Consider the following 20,756-nt stretch of genomic DNA (forward strand, 5'->3'; position numbering starts at 1 on the left):
TGGAACAAAATAGAATGAATCCTAATCAAATCCTGAACGTTATGAAACCGTCAAAACTGAACGTCGCAAACTTTACTAGAACTACAAAATGTCAGAAAAGAAGCAGAGAAGGGACGACAGAAAAAGTTATAGAGAAGTGAATAGTTCTTAAGAAAGCGGCAAAGAAAGACAAAACAAAGTTAGCAGAAAAATTTGATGAAGAAGCGATGGTTGCATAACATGAGACAATTATACAGTGTGTCAAATCCCAATCGAATAAATTCATTATTTTGTGAATGACTGATTTTTGAAATAAATCCCGAAATAGGTCGATTTTTATTTTCAAATTATGATTTTTTGGCATATATATCGTACTAGTGGCGCCATCCATCTTGGCGTGACGACGTAATCGATGATTATTTTAAGAGCCAACATCAGCGCGTCATCAATATTAATTCGGGAAATAGCAGCACACCCTGCTTCGAAAGTTCTGCGAAGCTTTGGCAACAGTGCGTCAGCAATATATTTGACATAACTAAGATGAAGGCTCAATTGTGACAATATACTCATAGGCGCGCTAAATGGAAGTACTAGAAAACAATGTTATTATAAGTAAATAAATATTTATAAAAATATAAACCAAAATAGGTGCAAATTTGATTCAAAGCGGGTATTTTGGTTTTTTATTTAATTATAAAATTTAAATTTTAAACCATTGATAATATTTCTAGAATAAAAAATCCTCCTAAAACGTTATATACTCGCATTAGAATTCGAAATATTTTTACGTAAAATATACTTACCTATAAGTAAAACTCACAATTAACAGTAATCTATTTTTTCAAATAGTCCAACGACTTAGTTCTATTACACAAAAATATGTATAATAAATTAATTATAAATAAACTCTACTTCCCTATGAATCAACACTAACGGATTCTTAAAATAATACACTACTGCACTGAACAGATATCGATACAGATAACAGAAGAGATAAGAGAATCGTGGTATTACACTTAAAAATCTGCCGCAGGTTTGTCAAAATGACAGTGACTATTTCTCTATGTTGCCTAATCGCAGTTATTAGTTATTATATAACATATTTCTCAAATTGGGCTCTGTACCGCCATTCTTTACTATATTACGAATATGTGTGCCAAATATCTCGACAAAATATAAGCCGCAATCTTGGAACGCGCTTTTCGTTTTGATGACGAGCTACTGTAGCCTCTTAAATGCGAATAGGGGTCGTGTGCTAGCTCATTTGAAAGGTAATTAACTTCTTTATTCAGTAATATAAACATTAACATACTTATTTATACAGTGTGTCAAAAAAAGTTTTTACTTAATTTAGTAGACACAAAAAGGACAATGTATGTAATTTAATTACAGTAGAACTCCGATTGTCCATGCTCCTCGGGACCGGAGGTGGCACTTCTTCTTCTTGTAGTGCCTATCCGTTCCGGATGTTGGCGACCATCATGGCAATCTGCACTTTGCACACTGCTGCTCTGAAAAGATTTGTAGTGGTTGTGTTGAACCACGTTCGTAGATTTCTCAGCCAGGAAATCCTTCGCCTTCCTGGTCCTCGCTTTCCCTCTACTTTTCCCTGCAAGACCAGTTGCAACAGTCCATATCTCTCACTGTTCCTCATGATGTGACCGAGGTATTCGATTTTGGCTGTTTTTATTTTGATTAACAGCTCTTTTTCTTTTTTCATTCTCAGCAAAACACCCTCATTAGTAATGTGGTCGGTATAAGATATCTTCAGGATTCGACGATAAAGCCACATCTCGGTGGCACGGATAATTGAAAAGCACGGCTAATCCGAACATGTATTTCTTATGTATAATACATATGTACGAATACACATACATATGTAGCTATCATAAAAAGATAACAGAAACAATAAATCTTTCATTATATAGTCTCTCTTTCGGCATATAGAGTTTCCATCGAGTGATTTACGATAACGCTTGATAAAACCTTAAAAATGCAATTTGAGTAACAGAAAATCATAGTACGGATAATCCGCAGCACGGATAATCCGCACCCGGATAATCGGAGTTCTACTGTAATTGTAAATACATTTTACATGTAGGAAAAGCAATGTTTATTTGTGAAATAAACATTTTTCTGTTTTTTGACAGCAGTAAAGTGTATTTTACCGCTGTAAAATCCGTCCATCTCTATTTCATCAATATTCCTAAAGGCCCGTTTTCACGGTACACTTTGGATGATCATCCCGGATGAATCATCCAAAGTGATTACGACGATGAAAGTAATTATCGTTTACATGGATCACCAAGACTGAACTAGTCTGTTCACTTACAAATGGCGCCGCCTGAAGTTATACATGCTGGAATTGGCATAATAAATGAATATCACTTGAAAAACAGAAGATTAGAAAAAAACGACGTTGGTGGGTAAGGCCGTGGATAATTCGACGCTACAAAATGGGGGTGTCAACGTGTTTGTTAAAGGAATGGTCTACAAAAGATCAAGCCATGTTAAAAAAACCATCTAAGAACAAAACACAACGTACAAACACAACAACTACGCACTTTAAATGCGACAATAAACAAGCACGTGGACCTGTTGCCGCCGCGCCGTTCACTAGTCACTGCCGATTAATCACAGCAACAAATGCATGTTTACATGGTTCACTTTGGATGATTCATCCGCGATGCATCCCCTAAAGTGAACAAAAGTAGAACTCGGTTCAACTTCGTTCAATATTCATTTTGGATGATCATTTTCGATGATTAATAGTTTACACGATTCATTTATTTTTCACTTTCGATGATTCATCCGGGATGATCATCCAAAGTGTACCGTGAAATCGCGCCTTAACGACTTTCACCTGTCAAATTCTGGAACACCTGTCACGCCGCGGTAATTTCGACAATATGGTTTGAGTTGGAACGGTTATACGGGGGAGGTCCGAAATAACTTATTCGTTACAATTGTTTCCGATATACAGATAGTGTAAGCTCGTCGTGACACACCTTGTATAATTTTGTTTTATTCAGCCTACTTTTATTTCATAACATTACATATTACAATTTAAATCAATTACAATATTATGATTAAAAAATAAATTGCATAATATGTTTTACAAATATTGTATTTAATTTAGTAGATTCGACATTATATAAAAACTGTTACATGTTATTTATAGGCTCTCCATGAACTTTGAACTAATGAATCAAGTATTTTTTTATAGTAGAGGAGCCTAAGCGGGGATTTTTGCAGTTACTCAAGCGCGTCAGATTATCACATTGAGAGAAACCTTGTACCTTGTAAATGTACCTCTAAATATATTGGCTCTTAATACAGGGGGGTCCGAAAAATCTATCCTTAGAATAACTCGAAATCGTCAGATTAAGATAAAGTAAGTTAAGTATATCTATGCAAATATGTGTATATTTCAAAAATCTGACGATTTGAGCGTGGCGCGTAAGGGAATGGGCGAGTCACAAAGTTTCACAAAAAAAGCGAATATTTTGCGAAATGAACTTCAGATCGAAAAACTAAAAAATACGTGTTCAATAATTTTTAAAAATCTATCGAATGATACCAAACACGATTCCCACGGAGAGGGAAGGTGGGAGCAAATTTAATCCGCGATATTTCGCGAAATGACCATCAGATCGAAAAACTGAAAAATACACGTATTCTATATTTTTGAAAAATCTATTGAATGACACTAAACACGAACCCCCACGGAGGTGGGGTGGGGGTTACTTTAAAATCTTAAATAGGAGCTCCCAATTCTTATTTCAGATTTTGATTCTTTACGTAAAAATAAGCAACTTTTATTCGAGACATTTTTTCGAATTATGGATAGATGGCGTTATAATCGGAAAAACGATTGTTGGAAATGAAAAATTAAATTAAAAAATGGAAAGTCCCCGACTTTATGGAAAATTTAACTTATTTTTTTTTTTGGTTTTAGGACCTACTCTTCACAACCCGATAGGTCCCCATAAAGCTCGAGTAACTACAAATTTAGCATACTTTCCTCCCCTACTATTATACAAGGCCTATTTGCCAGACAATATAAAGAGAATTTAAGAATATCTCAGATCCGCTATTGTCTACCTTTTATCACTCTTTGTTTGTATATCTAGTTACATGTGATCCTTCGATCTATTGTTTGAGTTTTCCATAATATCGAACCTGCAGAACAGTATTGGATCAAACTTGTTATTAAATAATGTCACAGTTGTAACAAATTTAAAAAATCGAAGGACATTATTATTAAAAATACAAAACACCTATTTTGTATAGATATCATTATCTTTTTAAGCTGTTTTTTACCGATTTGTTAATATATGATCACAATTTCATCATTGAGTATGTCGTCATGATAGATATTAACATAATGTCTTATCTGTCGATATTATTTTATGGGTATTTTTTTTACAGTGTATTACAGTTAAAACAAAGCTAGTCATTCTGAATAGGTTAGTTTTTATTGGCACTGTAAAAAAATGACGAAACATGAATTTGCTGTTTTTAAAGTGACACTTTCTCTATAAATATTAATCCTCCTCACCACCTGATTTCAAATCGGCATTCACAAAAGCAGAAGCCCTATATTCCGATTATATTCCTTATAAAATTCTAGAGCTTTGTAATATAAGATTTAGTGAAGTCAAAAAAGAGGTGAAGATCAGGCAACATATTACTATAACGCCCCTTTCATACTTTACGACTTCGGTCGTCACGACAAACGGTCGTAACGACAGTTTGTCGTACATTCCATTAGTCCAATACAGCAATATACGGAGCCTCTCACACAGGACGACCACGACTCACTGTCGTGCCGTTGCTCTTCGGCTGTCGTCCAACGTCACTGCAATGGACGACGGCCGTGTCGTACTATCAGTGAACCACACGGGCATAAATCAGTGCTTCCATACTTAACGACAGTTAGTCGTGTAGTACCAGTGAATCCAGTGGCACGTACATAATGGCAGACAATATAGATGGGGAATTTATACAATACATAAGTAAGCATCTGGTTGGTATTATTTTATTGCGAGGACAAAAATTTCAGATTTAAAAATGTTTATGACTTTGTCAAAGTGCCGAGGAATAGACCCTATTATAAACTGCATTATTATCAATGTACCCTATTATAAAAATTAAATCATAAATGTTTCATCGGGAATATCTTAAATTTCTTGTCAATAATTTAAAGATTCTTTTATAGCACAATTTAGTGTCCATTGACATAAACGTAGATATATATTAATGTTTTATTAATGATTATAAATATGTATAATCGGTATATTAAATAATCTAAAATCAGTTTTTTAGACAGATCTTTTAAATATTGATAGATGAAAATTGAGCCCTATAAATTATTGTTCACTAATTAAATTGTATTTATTAACAAAATAGGTATATTTTTTTTATACAGCATATTGCTACTGAACTGGGACAACAATCCTGGGTATATTAAATAATCTAAAATCAGTTTTTTAGACGGATCTTTTAAATATTGAAAGATGAAAATTGAGCCCTATAAATTATTGTTCACTAATTAAATTGTATTTATTAACAAAACAGGTATATATTTTTTTGTACAACATATTGCTACTGAACTGGGACAACAATCCTGGGTATATTAAATAATCTAAAATCAGTTTTTTAGACGGATCTTTTAAATTTTGAAAGATGAAAATTGAGCCCTATAAATTATTGTTCACTAATTAAATTGTATTTATTAACAAAACAGGTATATATTTTTTTGTACAACATATTGCTACTGAACTGGGACAACAATCCTTAAAGCAAGCATTTAATTTAATAAGCTGGGATTACCAAAAATGATCAGGACGAACAAAAACAAAATTTATGTAATTTAATGTTTTGTGTTTTGATGAACTTGTATGAAGAAAAATTTGGAAGTACACCGCAAGAAAGGCTGAGAGAAACAAATGACATGGGGAAACAATTAAGAGAGATTTCAAGAGAAGAACTGGTAGAAGCAATACGAAAATTAAAGATAGGTAAAGCTCCAGGGAGGATGAAATTGCACCAGAAATGATCAAATACATAGGAGAGAAAGGGAAATACTGGCTGTGGACAATATGCAAAGATGCATGGAAGGAGAAAAGGCTCCCAAAATTTTGGGAAAACATTTTAATACTACCAATAAATAAGAAGGGCGAAGAAACTCTTTGTCACTGACATGCGGAAATAATTAAAAAAGCTATTTTGGTCATTTCTTAAATCTCCAAAAAGTGATATAAACCTACTTCTTCTCTTCTTCCATTGATTTGATGCACCCAATGTAGGCGATTACGTCTTTGTCTTTTCTTTACGGCGATAAATTAACCATAAAGCAAACATTTTTGCCCGATTCATTCTACGTCCTGTGCTTTCTACGACAATAAGATGATTACTGTCGTAAAGTGTGAAAGTCCGATGAGCACGACAAACGGTCGTACGACCGTTTGTCGTGACGACCAAAGTCGTAAAGTATGAAAGAGGCGTAAAGGGGAACAGAATCGACAACCGCAGAAATAGGTTAATACACAGAAAACTCCAGAGAAACATACTTGGGCATTTAAAGAGTTGTATATAAATCTAAGACTGAACACAAAACACAACCTGAAAATTACAAGTATATGCCCCTAGCAGCGATTACGAAGATGAACTTGTTGAAGTCTTCTATTAGGAAATAGAAAGAACAAAAGGTAAGAAGTAAGAACAACCTATTACAATCCGATAAATATTGTAAAGCGTTGTCTCAATGGCAAGATATGGGCATTAATATAGATGGAAAAAGATTAAATCATATGAGATTTGCGGATACCATACCCACTTACAAGACACAATGTGTATGATATATTTTCAAAAAACTTTATCTTAAAGAACAAGATCAAAGTAAGGTAACTTAAATAAACTTAACTTATGACAAATCTTTTAATGAGTGGATATAACTCAACAGAAAGATATCGCAAAGGCATTTTTATCGCACGCTAATAGCGGAATACGCTATTTTGACATGTACGCAAGCGCAGAGTGAATGTTACGCTAAAACCGGATAACGTGCCCCGCTATTTAGGTTGAAATAAGGGGCGGTAATAACGTTAACGCTAATGTGACATTTGGGATGAAACATAAAAATAATTTATAGAATACAAATTTTATAAACTAAAAACTCTGAATCATCTGGTTTCCTGTATTGAGAAACACGTGGTTCTTATTTTGTCTACATAGACTACTTTTTTGTGCTGAGGATATTAGTTATTCAGATATTTTATATTATTTTTATACAGATTATTTTTATATTTATTATTGGTTAAATCATGAAAGTTAAAATGCATGTCAGCCTGCTCAATATCCAAATTCATTTTTCAATAAAAACATTTACAGTATTTCTCAACATTAATTTCTAGGTTACATTTAATCCCAAACGTCGGTTGTCACGATAACGGTAAACCCCGCCCCAGAACATTTGCAATAACTCTCTTGATGCCTGTGTTGAAATAGACCGGTATCCGTTATTTACGTCTTGACACGGTATTAACGTTTACCTTTGCAACATCTCTCTGTTAACTATTGACAATAATACCCTTAATACCTACAACAAACAGACACTTACAAATAACTGGAACACTAGATCATAATAAGCAGAGACAATCAAATACATGGAATACAAAAAAAACGAGTAGGCCTGACAAACGAGTGGCAAACAAGACGAATCATGGAATAGAGGGCCAGAAACTATAAAAGAAGCTGAGAACGACCACCGACTAGATGGACCGACGACGTGAAAAAGGTAGCGGGAAACTAGCTACAAGCGGCCCAGTGTAAACATTGGAAGATACTGAGGGAGGCCTACATCCAGCAGTGTTTGGCTGAATGATGATAATATTTGAAAGGGATATACTATTGGTGGGCAAAATAACTGCTTCTCCTCATTCTCCTATCATTTATATATAAACTCTTCCAGGATTGACCGGTTGGTTCCGTATTGTCTAGTGATGTTGATTATAGTTACTTTCGAGTCGAGTAATCGTTACAAATCGTTAGTTTTGTAAAAAGTAATCATTTACAGTATTCTTTACTTTGATTACTTTTATTAGTTTTGTATTTGAGTACTGGTAATCATATGGAGAATCGCATTTCTCAGTACATATTTTGTATTAGTAGGATATTTTGATTACTATGATTACTTTTGTATTAGAGTACCGGTAATCATATCGAGAACTGCATTTCTCAGTATTTCGTATAAGATCCGATATAACAACTTCCTTCACCGATGTATTTAATGGATAGAAATCAAATTATATGTAATCTATTATGTTAAAAATTATTACCCGACATAACTTTGTCCAGACTAATTAATAATTAAAAATGAATTTTTTGGCCCGGGCAGACATTATTTTAGATTTTTGCATCATAACAATAAAATACACATAGACCAAGGCATTTAGTAAAAAATAAATGATTTTTAGGAAAATAGTGAAACAGGAAAAAGTTTTCAATAGAAAAATGGGTGGAAATGCATAATTGCAGTATAAAATGCATTCAAAAGTACATAAACATTCATCCATAATTAAATTGAAGCATAGGACTCAATGAGTCTCCCTGTCTTATTCCGCTGCCTATATCCATAGATTCTGTAAGTTGGCCATCTATTCTGACTTCCATTTTGTTGTTATGGTAGATTTATTCAATAGTTCTTATGATATCTAAGGGAAATTTTCTATTATACAGAAGATGGATTACATCTGTGAGTCTTAACTCTATTCTGTCAAATGCTTTTTTTAAGTCAATCAGACATAGAAATTCTGGTCTATTATACTCTAGTGATTTCTAAGTAATTTGCTTTATGACGACTATTGCATCGTTACACGATCTTCCAGTACGAAAACTCTGTTGTTCATCTGCTAAACTTATCCTCTGATTCATTAGGTCTTGTAAAAATGTAGTTGTAAATTTCAGGGAAGTATTTAACAAGTTAATACCTCTGTAGTTTTCTGGCTGCTTTTATCTCCTTTTTTTGAATAATAGAATTAGTTCGCTTGTTCTCCATTCTTCCGGTATTTTATTGTGTTTTATGATTTTGTTAATTAATTTTGTTAATTGTTCTGTCATTGCTGCTCCACAATATCAGAAATCTCGAGTAATCTGTTTGCATCAATTAAGTGCCAAAAACAAACCCTTGAAACTCTAGATGACGTACCTTAGCAGTAACCCTGGGCACCCAGGTGCTTCGGAGGTCGGTTCTGATTGCATATTCGTGTTCAGTGACCTAAAATTCCACGAAATAAGAAAAGCTGGCCCTTAATATACTAATTTTAACATGTTTATGCATTTTTCGATGCGTTTTGTACGCTTTAAAATGTAATAATGCATTTCCACCCATTTTTCTATTGCAGACTTTTTTCCAGACGTCATCCCAATCCTAAATACAATGCAAAAAAGTTGCAAGTCTCTAGGTACCTACTATATTTAAAAATATATTTATTCATGTGTTTTTAGTGTTAAATGCCCTGGTCTATTAAAAACAATGCCATACCTACGTGTAAAATTAAAGTTGATGATCACAGTATAGAAACATCATCATTTCTACATTTTTTCCGGTCAATCTAAGCTAGTTATTTTTTTTTTCTAAGCCTGATAAGAATAGTGTGTATTTATTATTAAAATGTGTTGCATGTTTATTTTCAAAGGAACAAACATCTGTGAATTATCTACCACGACAAATCGTATTTTATCGTATATACATCTGTTCCTGGGTGCATGCTTTGTTAAATGATTTACCTCCCTCTGTTTCAGCTACTTCTCAGCGCCCTGTAATCCTGGGAAACTCTTCAGAGCCTTCGCCATTCATAGATTAAATTTTAGTTAACTGTACTGATACCGAACACTCGTGGAATACCGGTTCGATTCCGATATCAACCGATTGTCGATACAATACTCAAATAGGTACTCGCTCTGATACGATTGGTACGAAGTAACGAAGTAATCAGAGTAATCAAAGTAACGATTTGCCTCTCTGTATAGTATATCGGTATTCCTAAGTAACGAGTACTTTGTAACGAATAGTTACTCTTTCAACATCACTAGTGTTGTCTAGGACACGCGTAGAATTTTGTAGACCTACATTTCGAAGGCTTTAATCTTACTTCTATCGATTTTTTGAGAGTCCATGTTTCATCTGCGTATGTAGTAATGGGAAAAACTAGGGCATTGACCAACCTGAGTTTAGTATTCCTTGTTATTGTTCGATTTTTCCATATTAGCTGTTACTAGTAGAAAATAGCTATGGTCTACTTTATTATCATGTTTACCTGTTATAAAATATTCGTAATGGATCTTTTTATTCGATGTTTAAAAATATATTTTTTCTTTTAGGTCGTACATTACTTTTGATATTTTACGAAGAGTATTGTCAGACTACTTTGGATATGATATTTTCTACGTGATGAATATAACCGATATTGATGATAAAATTATTAAGAGAGCTCGACAAAACTATCTTTTTAAGAAATACGTTGATGAAAATCATTCTTTAGAAAGTGTGCTTGCAGATGCCAAGTTAGTATTACAAGATGTACAATCTAGGGTTAAAACTACTACAGATCTTGACAAGAAGAATATGTTAGAGAAGATGTTAACAAGGTACGTCGATGTAAAACTACAAATACGACCATTTTAATATCGTGATGTTCATTTCATTTGATTCATTTTTAAAAAGTTCTATCTTTTAGGCTAGCAGCTTCAGTAGAGGAGTTAGAAAAATCAGTAAAAAGTGGAGATTCACTTAGAGTAGAAAATAGTAAACAACAATTTATTTTAGACGGTAAAGATCCTATTTCAGAATGGTTAGATCAGAAACAGGGAGATACTGTACGAGATAATGCAATATTTAGTTCTCTTCCTCGACATTGGGAACAACAATTCTATCAAGATATGGACGCATTAAATGTAAGCATTATAATAATATCGTATGCCATTTTTGCCGGGGAGATTCTTTCTGATTGTTCCTTCGCCAATTGTATCTTTAACCCTGTTTCAAGTAGCTAGTATCGATGCACACTAGCCCAGGGGGTCCGACGGCTTTACGTGCCCTCCGAAGCACGGTGAACGGTTCGTATCATTTTTAGAAATGAAAATGTTGTTGGTGCCAAGATTCGAACTCGTGCCCTATGGTTTATGAGGACAGTATCTTGCCGCTGAGTTACGGCCGTTGATAATTTAAGCAGTGTTAGTGGTAGATAATAATTTTTATGTACTATCTTCGTTACGAAGTTTGGCTATTACCAAAAGTATAAGGCTATATATATATAGGTATCTTATGATTGGAATTGTAAAGTTTTTGACTTATAGTTTGTAACCTCCCACTTCTCGTTATTTTTAATATATGAATCGTTGCTAATTTCATAAATTATTATAAATTAAGTATGCTGGACAGGAAAGCTTAAACGGTAGATTATGACTATACTCTTAATAGGCAGAATACCTTGTTCGCTGAAATATTTATACCAATAGGCCTGGATCCCGCGTACCAAAAAAAAGTTGATTAATGGCAAGCTGAACATTTGTTAATAGCTTAACGGTGTCTAGTCGGATAAACTTTGATGTACGGGAACACTGGAACAGGGAAGTTTTAATTGTGGAACAGGTTACAGGTTTCGAACGTCAGACTACGAAAACGTCCCATGTATTTTGTCGGACAGAACTTCCAATTTATTTGTTACCCTTTCATTAAACTCTCATGCAAAAATCAGACTGCTATTTACCACCAATAAAATTTCTGCCATTTGACATGTATCGGACTTATTAAAACGCGTAATATATTTGCCGGACAAACATTTTTTCATATACCTATTATATAAAGTTTGCTATTGAATAAACTAAAAACAACCTGCTAGTTTTCACAATCATAAACTTGTCAGGACTACGCACTACAATTAAAATCACGTTCCACAATTAAAACTTCCCCTGTTCCAGTGTTCCCATACATCAAAGTTTGTCCGACTAGACACCGTTAAGCTATCAAAAAATTTTCAGCTTGGTATTAATTAACTTTTTTTGGTACGCGGGATCCAGGCCTACAAGGTTGACTCGAATTGACAAGGTTGACCTGAATACACGTGAATATTCAGAGATGGGTAAAATCCGAACTAATATAGACGGTTGAGGTGTAGCACTTGCCTTGTTACCTTCCCTCGAAGGGGAATATTTACTCATCCCAGATACCTACCGTACGAAAATATTGATCTCTTGTGAGATTTTTCCGTATTATCGAGTCCTAGGTGACTTGGTACGTCAGAATATCTCACTCAAATTTTCTTACGCATCTGGACGTCGACAGTAGTATCGCTCTCTGCATGGTCTTATAGAGATGAACATTAAAACACAGTTGTTTTATGTTCTGTAAGAGGCTCTTCGGAATTATTCCAGTAGTAGAGAGAATACTAGGTATCGTCTGGCTACTTTCCATTCTCAGTTGGCTCCTTATTTGTATTTCTAAATCTCTGTACTGGGCGATCTTTTCGTTATATTTAACACTCAGAGTAGTACTGTTAGGTATCGCCACATCTATTAGTGTTGTTTGCCTAGTAAATTTACTAATAAATATGAGATTCACACGTTGGTCTGTAAGCATATTGCGATCCCAGTATAGCTTGTAGTTGTCGTTTCCAAGCATTCTGTCAGGGCCGTACTTATTTATTTTTTATTTAGCGTATGCCTTAAGTATATCACAGAATATATTTAGATTTATGCATTATACAATGCATCACAAACAGATGTCCAATTTTTTTATATATTCGATTGACCCTTCGGTTGCCATTACAAAGTCTATAGGGTCGCCTGTGTATGCTCTGCGTGGGCAGTCCTGAACAATGTGACTGATAGTCTCAGCGCCGCAGTCACAAGAAGGCGAGGGGAGTTTACCCCATCTGTGGAGGGAGTCGGCGCATCTTCCACAGTTTGTTCGAATTCGATTAAGGGCTGCCCAAATCTTACGGGGACGTTCAAATTCGCCAGGTTTCCCTATGATGTCCGGTAGACTATGGTAATGCGGATCTGTCCTACTTTCCCAATCTTCTCTCCATCGGGTATTTAAGTCAAAGTTGGATTGCTGCAGCGCTTGAGCAGATTGTAGAGGGGGTAACCTGGATCGGAGACGGTTTCCAAGAATATCGGGGATGTCGTTGTGGACTAGAAGCTGGCGACTGTCCATTATTTTGTTATATTCTTTAATCAATGCATGTTCGCGGCGTAGGTTGGGTGGTGCTATATTACTAAGGGTAGGTAGCCACATTGTAGGGGTGGGCTTAATTGTGCCTGTTATCATACGCATAGTACGGTTTAGTTGGGTGTCGACCAGGTGGGTATGCCTGCTATTTAGCCACACTGGAGCACAGTATTCTGCCACCGGATATATCAGGCCAAGAGCAGAGGATCTTAATGTTGATGCTGTGGACCCCCATGTAGTGCCGCAGAGTTTCTGTATTATATTGTTGCGTGTTTTCAATTTTGCTGCTGTTTTCGTCAGGTGTTCTCTGAATGTGAGCGTTCTGTCTAGAGTAACCCCAAGGTATTTCGGGTATTTATTGTGTTTTAACAGCTTGTTATTAAAATACACTCGCAATTCTCTGTTTGCCAACTTGTTGTTTAGATGAAAAGCTGATACTTCAGTTTTTGTAGTACTTGGCTGTAGTCTCCATTTCTTAAGGTATTCGCTGAGGATGGATAAGTCATTCGTGAGAGTGATTTCTGTAGTTTCTAAAGATTGGTGGCTTGTTGCAAGGGTCCAGCCGTCAGCATATCCAAACTTCCGAGATTCGCTTTCAGGCATGTCAGCAATATAGAGGCTGAAAAGTAAAGGGGCAAGGACAGAACCCTGTGGAAGACCATTGTTAAGTTTCATCTGTCTACTCGTCTCCTTTCCCATTATAACCTGGAAGGCTCTGTTGGTCAGCATGTTGTCAATGAGATTAATTATCTTTCTGCAGGGGATAATGCGGGCCAGTTTATGTATTAATCCCTGTCTCCAAACAGTATCATATGCTGCTGTTAGATCTATAAATACTGTTGCTGTCTTTTGTTTCTTTTGAAAACTAGCTTCTATAAAAGTTGTTAATGACAGCACTTGGTCCGTACAGCTTCGATTAGGGCGGAAGCCAGCTTGTTCAATGGGGACATTTTCTAGTATCCTGTGACTAATTCTGTTGAGGAGAAGCTTTTCTAATAGTTTATATACCATGCTGAGTAGAGCTATGGGGCGGTAGTTTTCTGGCTTATCGTTTGATTTGCCCGGTTTCGGAATTGCAATTATCTTTGTTCGCTTAAGTGAGAAAGGAATGTTACCTGACTGAAGTATATCATTAAAGAACATTGCAAGCCACTGTTTCGTGTATGCACCACTGTGTATCAAGAACTCTGGATGGATACCATCAAAGCCAGGGCCGTACTGATAATAATAGAGAAGGCCAGTTTGGAGAAGTTCTAATTTGCTAGCTAGTTCTAGTTTGCTAGCTAGTTCTTGGTGAAAAAGCTTTCCTACTGAGTCATGGCGTTCCTTATAGTCTGCCTTTTGGTTATCCGTTCCAACCCAGTGATTTCTGTAGATGTTTTAGTTCTTTCCTCAAGTATTTATGTGCATAGTTTATGATTTATTCAAATTTTGTTCAAACACTTGTATAGCCGTTTGTTCAATATTGTAATCGATCCTATTTAATATTGTTCCTTGATCTACCACCATCTGACTTAGATCTTTAAATATTTCGTTGAGGTCTTTTATAGACATATAACATTCTATAGCATTCACTTTCTGTTCCCGTTCTTTGAAAATCTGGTATTTTCTTCTTCGAATATAGCAGCTGCTGTTGTGTTACTTGTTTAGAATTTATGAAATGGGTGTCAATATCCTCAGTGACTTGTTGGCAAACATCGTCAAACTCGTATATTATAGTCAAACGACTATACAAGTGTTGTTGTGAAGCTATTTTCTTCTGGCATTTTTGTAATTAACTAGTTTTGATCGGAAATAACGGCATCCAAATCGGATGCCGTTGTCCAAATACAAAAAATATTAATGAATTAAACAAAAATGTTGATGCTTAGTAAAAAATTCTTCTAATAATGTATTTAATCTGACTCATTTATATCGGCAATTCAGACATATATTATACAACATATATTATATAAAGTAGAAGACTTTAAAATGATATTGCCAATATTTATGAGTTGCGTTCCTGTGACGAGTTTACTGAAAGATAGTTCATTCGATTACATGAAATCAACCCGAACTCAAGAATATCTGTCACAAAAAAAATCATAACATGCGGATCTGTCTTTAAAAAGACAACCACGTGCAACGGTGACAGTAAAATTCTCGCGTTAGAGATTCCATAGTAAATCACGAGGGAAAACCAGGAAAAAACCTCGTGATACTATCCCAACATCGTGAGTATTAGGTCTTACTTTTGTTTACTCTCAAAACTATGGATTTCTTTCTCAAAAAGGTTGTCTTTTTAAAGACAGATCACATGTTATATTTTTTTTGTGACGGATATTGATTTGAGCTGGGGTTGATTTCATGTAATCGAATGAACTATCTTTCAGTAAAGTCGTCCCAGGAACGCAACTCATAAATATTGGCAATATTATTAAAGTCTTCTACTTTAAAATGTATAAAATAATATGTCTAAATTGCCGATATAAATGAGTCAGATTAAATAAATTATTAGAAGAATTTTTTACTAAGCAACATTTTTGTTTAATTCATTAATATTTTTTGTATTTTGACAACTACATCCGATTTGGACGTCTAAACGTTAATAAAATCATAGTTTTAGTAAAATTGTGGCTTATTTCCCATTAAAACTAGTTGACTATACAAGTGCACGAAGAATTCAAATAGCTCCAAAAAGCCGACGCTTACCAGAGAAATTTTGTTCAAGTTTTGTGTGCAATAGTTTTTGTAGTAGAACGAACTACTGAGTGCACCGAAAACCAACGCACAATTTGTGAAATTGATCCAATATCTCTTAAGAAATATTAATTGTACACAATAAATTTTTTGGTTAATGACTTTTATCCAATTTAAATCTTTTTTAGATACTGAGACCTAGTGTAGTAACAAGAGTAAGCGAATACATTCCCGAAATTATTACATTTATTCAAAAGATTATTGAGAATGGTTTTGCTTATGAAGCCAGTGGATCAGTTTATTTTGATGTTGCAGCTTTTGATAAAAGCGAAAAACATTATTATGCTAAGTTAGTTCCAGAAGCGTATGGTGATACAAATAGCTTACAGGAGGGCGAAGGTAAATAGTTTTGTAAAAATTCAAAGGATTAGTGGTTTATTGATTTAGCGTATAACTACAATACAGTTGAGATTTTGTGTATAAATAAAGAGGACAATCCGTTACAAACAGTAAACAACAATAATTAATTTTTACAAACAAAAGGCTATAGCGGGATAAGATAAACTTTAAAAAATCTGAAAATTTAAGGCAATAAATCTTTTGAATACAAAACAGCCTAATTTTTTTCATATTTTATATTGAAAATTGGATAATTTTTTAGGTTATGATAGTGTGTTTTGGCCCACTTTTAATTAGTAATTTTTTGGGTTTTTCTTTCGTTTTTTTGAATAGCATAGGCAGAATTTTAAATTTCTGAGCGGAAAGAAAAAAAAATAAAAAAACCGTTTTTCTACCCATATATTTGCAAATAAACTCAAAACCCAGTTGCTAATTAAACGTTTTTCAACATTTTTCCTTCCATATTATCAATCATATTGTAAGAGTCCCGATTTAACTCATTTACAACGATCAAATTGGAGAAACCACGTTTTTGTATCCTTTTCGCACTTTTTGTAGCTGACCTCAAAATTAGGCAGTTAGGTGGATGGTTTTCCATCTATTCTCTGACAGACAATGAATCTTCATTGTTAAAATAAGGATTTTCAACCTAAAAATTCTCAACATGCGAAAAAATCGTTTTTTAATTATATTTCCACTTTTTCGCATTATAATATAAATTTAGTGGTTAAATAAGTTAAGTTCCGCGTATTTTTGAAGGCACCCTTTAATTTTATTATCACTCTTAAAATTTCCTGTCATGGATAAACTCAAAAAAAAAAACATTAGCTAATAATCGTAACTCAATTAAAACTAATGCGTTCATGTAGCTGTAAAATAGTATCATCAATGTACAATTATTTAATTATTAGCTGTATAATCATTTTAGGAGATTTAACTACTGCAGAACAAAGAAGTGAAAAACACTCACCAAATGACTTTGCTTTATGGAAAAAAAGCAAACCGGGAGAACCGTTCTGGGATTCCCCTTGGGGTACCGGTAGACCCGGCTGGCATATAGAATGCTCTGCTATGGCATCTGATATCTTTGGAGCGACGATGGATATCCATACTGGAGGAGTAGATCTCAAATTTCCCCATCATGACAATGAAATTGCACAAAGTGAGGTAAGCATTCAATGTAGGTTTAGATAGTGGCGACCCCTAGTGTAAAGTATTGGGCGTGCACACATATTAAGATATAAAAATAGATAACACCGTGGGCTTCCGCTTGAGCCCTATTTCCGTAGGCAAAACTTTTTGAGTGTCTTCAAATTGTAAAAATCAAATTAACTTATTAAGAAATTACAATAAAAATAATGTACCTATTTTATTAACTTAAGATTATAATTTAGTTTTTAAAAGTTACAAGCAAGTTTTGCATTGAAAGCCAAGTCGCCTGTTTTTTTTGAGATAAATTCTTCAATAACCAATTCATTAAAATTTGGAATTTCTTGAATCAATTTTTTTTTCAATCGACAACATTGCGAGTGCAGTTAGTCGATTCTGGCCCATAGTACGTCTAAGGAAAGTTTTGATACGTTTCAATGCAGAGAAACATCGTGCTGCTTCTGCGGTTGTCATTGGCATCGTAACAAGTACTTGAAGAATTAAAATTGGAAAATAAAAAGATGACTGTCCTGGAAAGTTCTATAAAATCAGATCTTCTATAAATAATTTTCAATTTAGTCTTTAACGCCGTATTTTGTCCATTCCGATTCTTCATCTCCAAATAGGTACACCGAAAACAGTAAAGAATATTGCTAGTAGCACATCCACACCACCAGTTTGATATACTTTCTTGTTTGGCTCTGTCGACTTTTTATTTCTTCTGTTGTTACGTTCTTTGAAACCCTGAATGCTAAGTATTTAAATTTGTTTGCGCCTTTTATTTGTAAATCTTCGCCTACTTCAAGGTTTTTTACTGCTTCTTCCGTTGTTACAAGTACATACCTATTCCGTTTTATGAAAATTTATTTCTAGACCGTTTTTCCAGTACATCTCTTCCCATTTTCTGATTAAAGTTTAATGTGTATACATGGTCATTTCTTACTGGGACCCCCCTCCTTCACATTTCCTCTTTGTTGTCGTAACCTTTTTGTTTTTCTAACTTTCCTATCTTTTCTAACTAGTTACTTCTTTGTACTGTACTTGTACTGCTGTTGTCAACTGTTACGGTATATCTAGATTCCCAATAGCGTTCCACGACTTTGCTCTTCGTACTGAGTTACATGCTTTCTTTAAATCTATAAATGCACAGTGGATTTCCCTATTTTTGCAATTTTCGTTTTGATTACTTGTTGGACCGTGTATATATTAGGAGTTTTATGTGTAGTACGATACCATTACAGCTTTATTTTGTGAAGATAAATTGATACCTTGTCCTCTTTTTTGATAATTTTATACTTTACTTGCTTATTCGAATAATAATAATTTAATTTTTGTTTAAGGCATACTTTGGCAACTCAGAATGGGTAAGTTACTTCCTCCATTCTGGTCACTTAACAATAGCCGGGTGCAAAATGTCCAAGTCCTTAAAGAATTTCGTATCAATCCAAGATGCTCTCTCAAAATACACCTCTAGACAATTAAGGTTTGCGTTTCTGTTACACAGTTGGAAGGATACGTTGGACTACAGCCAAAATTCCATGGATTCTGCAATTCAGTATGAAAAACTCTTCAACGTAAGTTTGCTTTATGTAGTATTATTTTCAAATATAGGTTTGCATACATAACATTCTGATGTAACGTTAAAATTAAATACGCCTTTATACTGGGTGATTAAATCACTTACTCAAAATATTAATTTTTCACTCAAATCACTTAAATAAAATGTGACTCCTTACTGAGTTACAGGATGCTTTATTTAAAAATTTAAGAAATATCCTCATCATACTTTCAAAAAAGGGTAGGTACTGTACACCCTACTAAACGTTTCTGCGCCACTAACGGAACTGCTGTTTTAGCGTAATTTTTATATTATCCAACACTTTCTGTAAATAACATACTCTTCATTCGTAACGATAAAATCATTAATTTTCTGGATATTTGCAGTTAACAACGAAGGGGCACAATACATTAATCAAAATAACTGTGCCGTTTCATATTTATCTTCAAATATCTCAAAACCTAATAACTTTATCGTTTTGAATGAAGATCGTTATATTCATAGAAAATATTGGAGAATCGAAAAAATACTGATATGTCAAATAGTTTTAGAGTATTATGTACCGGGTGTCCCAATAAGAATGGCTCTCGGCCATATCTCAGGAACCGTTTATAGTACAGCTTTGAGAAAAAAATATTTATAACAAAAGTCGCCTCGGAAAAAGCCTGGAAATTATTTTCATAATTGTAGGCCTACCGTTAGAGGGCGTAATTAAATATCAAAAATTAAAAATCAATATTTTACAAAATTTACCTAATGAAAGGGCACTGGAAATCCAATCATCGTATTCTTCATAAAATTCTGCGCATGTTTCATTTCACAAGTTTAAGTCTACCTTTGCCAATAAGACGTGGGGGTGAGTGGGAACCTTCTTCTGAAAAAATGGTTGTAAGTCCAGTTCTGCAAAATCGAATTTTGCATACTTGGTCTGGTTCAAAACAGCTCTTTTTCGTCAATGTAAGTGTCTTATTTTTGAAATAGCCTAATAAGTAATATGCAAGCTAGGAGGCGTTATTTAATTATTTTCAGAAATCTAATTTTCTTTGGAAAATATTAAATGCAAGTATGCATTTTTAATCATGTATTACAAAATAAGACCAAATTAGCAACATAATACCGAAAACCGCATGTCGATACCTTTTTTCTATCTCAAGATATCTTAAGAAATGTGTAAATTTTAAACATAACTGTTACTGTCACTGGTAAACGAGTTTAAGGAAAAGTAGTGTGCTATGGAAAAAACAAATAAACATTTTCCGGATGTAAACGTATATAATTAATTAAAACAACAATAAGACAAACAACACTATAAAATATAACAAAGAAATAAAAGCAACTACTTACATAGTCTTAGTGATTGTCTAAATGTTCAAATTGTTGCCCATAATTTTCGATGCAAGCATTTACTCTTTCAAGAGTGATTGAATAGCAACAGATTTAACTGTTTTAGACTTTTATTTATGGGGACGGATTAAAGACCTTGTTTTTGCCGCTAGGCCCACTACTCAAGACAACATGATCTAGAATCTAGAGAATACGAAACGCCATTCAAAGCATTGCGAAAGCAGAAATTGAGACTGCTGTTCAATCTACTCTTAAAAGAGGCACGAAAATGACGGGCAACAATTTGAACATTTAGGTCGTCACTAAGTAAGGAGTTGCTTTTATTTCTTTGTTATATTTTATAGTGTTGTTTGTCTTATTGTTGTTTTAATTAATTATATACGTTTACATCTGGAAAATTTTTCTTTGTTT

General features: G+C 34.1%; 1 protein-coding gene across 1 annotated transcript in view; it reads left to right on the forward strand.

Annotated features, from left to right (window-relative positions):
- Positions 1-20,756, forward strand: part of LOC126886962 (cysteine--tRNA ligase, cytoplasmic) — a 44,264-nt gene that overhangs the window by 10,406 nt on the left and 13,102 nt on the right. Inside the window, exons 3-7 of the mRNA XM_050654161.1 lie at positions 10,366-10,632; positions 10,722-10,938; positions 16,084-16,294; positions 17,223-17,461; positions 18,784-19,017. Of these exons, the coding sequence (XP_050510118.1) occupies positions 10,366-10,632; positions 10,722-10,938; positions 16,084-16,294; positions 17,223-17,461; positions 18,784-19,017 (1,168 nt within the window). The remainder of the gene's footprint in view (positions 1-10,365; positions 10,633-10,721; positions 10,939-16,083; positions 16,295-17,222; positions 17,462-18,783; positions 19,018-20,756) is intronic.

Source organism: Diabrotica virgifera, chromosome 6 (genome assembly GCF_917563875.1).
Source record: "Diabrotica virgifera virgifera chromosome 6, PGI_DIABVI_V3a".
In the NCBI taxonomy this organism is placed as follows: domain Eukaryota; kingdom Metazoa; phylum Arthropoda; class Insecta; order Coleoptera; family Chrysomelidae; genus Diabrotica; species Diabrotica virgifera.